Source organism: Gossypium hirsutum, unplaced genomic scaffold, assembly GCF_007990345.1.
Source record: "Gossypium hirsutum isolate 1008001.06 unplaced genomic scaffold, Gossypium_hirsutum_v2.1 scaffold_163, whole genome shotgun sequence".
NCBI classification, from domain to species: Eukaryota; Viridiplantae; Streptophyta; class Magnoliopsida; order Malvales; family Malvaceae; genus Gossypium; species Gossypium hirsutum.
Genome location: NW_024402847.1, coordinates 24,399 through 30,398, shown reverse-complemented (window position 1 = coordinate 30,398; position 6,000 = coordinate 24,399). Strand labels below are relative to the sequence as shown.

Sequence of the window (6,000 nt, the reverse complement as noted above, 5' to 3'; positions counted from 1 at the left end):
TTTGGAATCGAGAAAATCGTGCCCTAACTTACTGGGTTTCGTTTTTCTCGACAAATCTAAATGCACGAATCTTTTCAAGCTCAAATTTTAAATGATCCCGGGATCTTAAAAAGAGTCGCGTCCTAACTTACTGGTCGTGATCTCATTTTAAATCCGAGATGGCTAAAATATCTTTTAAATAAGCATTTTTTATTCGCGTATCGGGAGTTTGAGACATTGTATTCTAACTTACTGGATATGATTCTCTTCCTCGATTAACGTGAAATATACTTCTTTTTCCAAAACTTTAATGCTAGGATCGTATTTTTTTTTTTTTAAATTCTTTCAAGTTCTCAATTTTCGACATCAAGACATTAGATAATCAACTAGGTACCAATTTCTGGGCGTTACGAGGGTGCTAACCCTTCCTCGTACGTAACCGACTCCCGAACCCGTTTCCTAAATTTCGTAGACCAAAACCGTTGTTTTAATAAGATCAAATTATTTATTAAAAACAACCTCTTTCCAAGGTGGCCCAATCACACCCAAAAAGGATTGGTGGCGACTCCCGTTTTTTTCGTTTTCATCAAAACCCAAGTCGACCCCATTTTCATCAAAAATGGTGTCAACAATGGTCATAGCTGCTGATTCTTACACTATATGAGAAGCGGAAGTCAGTATTCGACCATTTGAAAATTTCAGCTTCATATAAGAAACTGAACTTCCCTTCATGGCGTCTTATTTCCTGCGAAATACGAAGCAAATCATATATTGCATCATAAGCCAAAAAAGAAAAAACACGAGCACAATGATTCAAAATCAAAATATGCAACCTTCAAAGGATGACTAGTTGCCTTGCACAAGATTCCATTCGCTACACCAGAGTTCACATTCAATTCTATCTTTTCCTTCTTCGAAATTTTCTTTATAGCAGGGGTAACATACTCCGGAAAACAAAACGGTACAGTCAACGAAAACCGGCCCGCGTTATACGACAACATCTGAGACCAACGAATCTTAATCGAAATATTAGTACCACCATCGATCTGAGAATATAAAACAAAAACAAAAAAAACATTCATCAGAAACAAAACAACAGGGAGTTAATTCGTTACAACTTGGAAGCATCGGTATCACCTGCGGTATCGTTGAAGTAAATATATGAGGCTTCAAAAATCCTCCATCTTCTGGTCTTGCTATCTTTCCAATACCCTTACTTTCTTGTTCTCCAATCAGTTCAGTAACATAAGATTTTGTAGGAAGATCAACTTCAACACCTAGAATTGAACCCTGTTAGCCAAATATAATATATTATTTGCTTGATAACATTAAATAAACACAATTCCAAACACTAAAATCAAGTTACCCAAACAGTGAATTCAATAATATTTCTCTTTTGTAGGATAAAGATTCCATTTTTAAGTCAACAAAATGAAATGAACAAAATTTTCATAATCAAACGGCAAATAGAGCTTCATGGGCTGAAAAAAGAAAGAAACAGAACTGTAAGCCAAAAAAACAGAAAAAAGAGATCAAAATTTGTCCATTTTTCCATTAATAAGTGGAGGGAACTAACCTGGTTACCCATAGGGACAGCAATAAGACAATCACAAGAACGGCTACCCATAACGCAATGAATCCTCCACGTACCTGAAACTACAATAATAGCGGTATCCACATAACAATCCACGTTTAAATTAACACCCATCATCTGAAGAGGAATCAAAGCCGGTGGGTCATACATTCCATGCACGTAAGGCTGGTAACTCGGCATATCCGGGTTGTCAACCATTCTCGGGTCGGATATAACAGCGTAAACCATCGGAGCTGAAGGTAAGTACCAATTCGTTGACCTCTCCATTAACGGTGGTGCCATACGACGCGCCACCGTTCTACTGTCTTTTCCTAAGTATACCCGTTTCGCTAACTACTGACCGTCCTCCACCGCCTTTGCAAAATCCTCCGCCATTAAAGAAAACACAACGAAAACGAAAAACCCTTTCTTTCTTTTTTTATTCTCTTCTTTATGCAAAAGCTGGGATTACTTCGATAAATGGACTCTTGCAGTGGCGTGAGCAGCACCGAATTTTTTTTATTCTTTTTTCGGTTTACTATTTTCGAGTTCATTTTTATAGTTAGTTAATTAATTAGTTTTTTCTTTATATATATTGCAACCGCGACTGCGATTGGATAAAATGTTTAGGTTGCGTAGGAAAATGAAGATGGTGAGGAAGATGAACTTTCCGATCAAAACGTGGCGGCATCCATTTGGCAAAGCGAGGGATTTACGATGGTTCCGCGAAGCAGTGGATATTAAACCTCCCCAACACAGAGAGACAGGTGGGCCAGTGAAAATCTGCTGACTCATTCCACGTGGCATTTGGACTGTATATAAAGTATATAATAAATAAAAAAGTCGGCAGATTCTTTTATATATATATATATAAGATAAAGTCGGCAGATTTCACTCCCTTGATTCTGTTTAATATTTTTATTGTTTGATGGTAAATTTAATTTTTTTATTATTTTGGTCCTAATTTTAGAGCTTATAAATTTTTTTGGGAAATTATTTATATCCGAAATTAGAGTATATTGTCTCAAGGTTTTTATATATTTCTCCATTTTATTACCCTTATTTTTTCTGGCCATGGTTGGATTTTAAGTAATAACCTCTATGGAAAAATGCAAAATACTTGAATTCGGGTACTAGTGTTAGATATTGTTGTGGCGAGTTCGGTCTCTTTTAGAAAAAGCATTCCAAGTGTACTCGTCAACTTCCGGAAATTATGGTTCTTGAGATCCAGGAGGGATGTTTTCGGCAGTAGCAATCAGGTCAATGAAGGCAACTGAAAGTCTTTGAAGCAGTATCATTTCGAGCGGTTCAGAATCCAGGATTTTGTGTGGATCGCCTTTCTTCTGTTATGCCAAAACATTAACAGGGAATGAGAAGGCAGACTTAGTAATGTTTGTAGCGAAAATATGGAAATAAAGGAAGAAATCCTGGCATACTCTGTTTAGAAAATATAGTGATATATACGAGGTAAAAGCATACCTTCTAAGCTCCAGAAGAGCATTTTATATCTGGAGAAGGATCATTTGGGAGATGTTGCAAGTCAGTATGCTCTGTTAAGATACAATGCTTGTGAAAATATTCATTGAATCAAAACTATCATTTAGTACAATCGTTGTTTGTATATTTATAGTAGCAAACTTAACTAACATGTGCTAATAGCTAACCGATAATTAACTAACTAACTGCCTAACTGTCTTATTAGTTACTCTAATATTCTCCCGGTTTTGCTTCAACGTTTAAAACTTGAATATCGTCATTACTGAAACGAACTTGCAATTCTTGTATGAATGTAGCAAACTGTTTTAGTGGTATAGGCTTGGTAAGAACATCAGCAATTTGTCTTGTGGATGGAACAAAACTGACCTGCAGTACACCATCAAGTACTTTTTCACGCACAAAGTGATGATCAATCTCCACATGTTTCTTTCGAGTATGATGAGTTAGATTTGCAGTCATGGTGACTGTAGAGGGATTGTCGCACCATACTACTGGTATCTGACAAACTGACATGCCAATTTCATCTAACAGCAGCTTAACCCATAGCAACTCAGATACACAATTAGCTAAGATGCGGTATTCGGCTTCAGATGAGGACCTGGATACTACTGCTTACTTCTTGAAGCACCATGCAATCGGGTTTGGTTCTAGGTAAACCACATATCCTGTGGTAGAACGTCGATCTTCAACAGAGGCAACCCAGTCAACATCAGAGTAGCACACTAACTTAAACTGACCTTTTGAGAGGAACAAACCATGATCCATAGTCCCTATAAGGTACCTCAATACACGCTTAACTGCCTTTCAATGGATATCACTAGGCAAGTTCATATACTGACTTAGTTTGTTCACGCAAAACGCTAAGTCAGGACGTGTAATACACAAATACTGAAGCATGCCAACTGTACTCTGATACAAGTGACCACCAGCAAATGATGGACTACCATCTGAAGCAACTAGTTTGGGAGTGCTCACCATGGGTGTAGGCGTAGGTGCAGCTATTGCCATGCCTGTTTTATGAAGTATTTCCGAGACATATTTCTTCTGATTAAGGAACAGACCCTGAGGTGTATGTTGCACTTCAATGCCCAAGAAAAAATTGATCCTACCCATGTCTTTAAGAGCAAAATTATCATGAAACTGACTTATCACTTTGTTTATATCTGTAATGGAGCTGCCTGTGACTACTATGTCATCCACATGAGTCATAAGCCGCAAGAGTTATCCATCGAAGGCTCGAATGAATAGTGAAGGATCAGCTTTCGATGTACAAAAACCAAGTTAATCCACTAGATACTGCTTTAGTGTCTGAAACCATGCACGAGGAGCTTGCCTCAGACTATACAATGCCTTGGTCAGTCGACAAACAAGTTTTTGGCCATTGTCACCTGCAACTTCAAACCCAGGTGGTTGAGCCATATAAATCTCTTATGTTAGATCCCCATTGAGAATGACATTATTCACATCAACTTGCCTTAATGACCAGCCTTTTTATGACTACAATAGCTAGAACAGCCCGTATAGTTGTTGCCTTAACTACTGGACTAAACATGTCGCAAAAATTAAATCCAGCATGTTGAGAAAAACCTTTAGCCACCAATCGTGCCTTATACCTCTCCACGGTCTCATCAGCCCTCTTTTTCACTTTAAACAGCCACTTGCATCCAATGACCTTCCTATTAGCAGACAGAGGACAAATAGCCTATGTTTTATTTTGAAGAAGAACCTGTAACTCATTATGTATCGCTGCTTGCCAACACTCATCTTGCATTGCTTCATGGATGTCAGCAGAGTATCATTCAATAAACAAGCTACATTGCTTAGGTAGGCCTTCGATTTAAAAATACTAGCCTTGCTACGTGTAACCATTGCATAAGAATTAACTGGGATAGCAGGTGATGGAGAAGACACATGTGGCCTACCAAAACTAGACCTTCTAGAGCTGAAACTTACACAAGGGGACTGTACTAGAGTATCAACACTGAGCACAGAAACCTCATTCAAGGAATTAACACGAGTAACCATTGGAACATTAACTACTGGAGTACCCTGAGCTGTATGAACTGGTGTCATAATAAGAAGCTTAGAACTAGACTGTGAAATAGAAGGTATGGAAGCTGCAGACTTGGGGCAGAGAGTTTTAAATAGAAATTCATTTTCATGAAATGTAACATGACGGGAAATATAGACCCTTCCATCAGTAGCCTGACAACGGTACCCTTTATAACATGGTGAATACCCCAAAAACGTGAATGGAGTTAACCTATATTGTATGGAGTTGACCTATACTGTAGTTTTAAAGTATTGTATGGTCGAAGGTTCAAAAATCATAAGCAACCAAATACTCTAAGGAATGAATAAATTATATTGGTACTAGTTAATGTTATGAAGTGATATGGTTAGTTGTGGTTTAAACATGTATAAGCGGGTATTGTTGTAAGTTGAGTATATGAAAGTGACATATGATTGATGCTTATTTAAGTGTCCAAATGCTTTACTATATAGTCATAAGTTTCGGCTAATGGAATTTTAATGTATATGTAATTTGTTATGTTATTTTATAATAAGTAAAATATGTTTAGTTAGTTTGATTAAATTTGAGGTGAATTGGTTTTATAATTTATATTTTTCGAATCTAGTATAAATTATTCGTGAACATCTGAGTTTAGTAATGTTATAAATGTATAGTTATTCATTGGGGCATGAAAGGTGATAAATGTTTGTGCTGAATTGTGTCTTATTCAGTAATGCCTCGTAACCCTAATCTGGCGACGGTTACGGGTTAAGGGTGTTACATGCTAATAATAGCTAACCGATAGTTAACTAACAAACTGCCTAACTGTCTTATTAGTTACTCTAACATGCTCAACTTTGTAACTTGCCAACAACAAAATCAATAGCATTAGCATCAGTTGTTTACTACTAAGAAATGCAGAGATCAAAATGCCAAT

General features: G+C 37.1%; 1 protein-coding gene across 2 annotated transcripts; it reads right to left on the bottom strand.

The window, feature by feature from the left end:
* Positions 1–589: 589 nt before the first annotated feature.
* On the bottom strand, positions 590–2,440 carry LOC121226405 (uncharacterized). Of its 2 annotated transcripts, XM_041110347.1 has the most exons (5): positions 1,722–2,440; positions 1,556–1,635; positions 1,117–1,269; positions 813–1,025; positions 590–724 (listed from the first exon to the last, which is right to left on the bottom strand). In XM_041110347.1, the coding sequence occupies exons 1-5, from the start codon at positions 1,726–1,728 to the stop codon at positions 605–607; spliced, it is 573 nt and encodes a 190-aa protein (XP_040966281.1). In that variant the 5' UTR covers positions 1,729–2,440; the 3' UTR covers positions 590–604. The 2 variants fall into 2 exon arrangements, with proteins under 2 accessions (XP_040966281.1, XP_040966280.1); XM_041110346.1 differs by having other exon boundaries at positions 1,556–2,427.
* Positions 2,441–6,000: the final 3,560 nt, after the last annotated feature.

What these genes read in the sequence shown, in the direction of transcription:
- LOC121226405 (XM_041110346.1), bottom strand. Translation starts at nt 1,855, where the DNA reads ATGGCACCACCGTTAATGGAGAGGTCAACGAATTGGTACTTACCTTCA. An exon ending in CTGTCCCTATGGGTAACCAG is followed by an intron (nt 1,270 to 1,555) that starts GTTAGTTCCCTC and finishes TTTGGCTAACAG; the next exon opens with GGTTCAATTCTAGGTGTTGA. An exon ending in TTACTTCAACGATACCGCAG is followed by an intron (nt 1,026 to 1,116) that starts GTGATACCGATG and finishes TTATATTCTCAG; the next exon opens with ATCGATGGTGGTACTAATAT.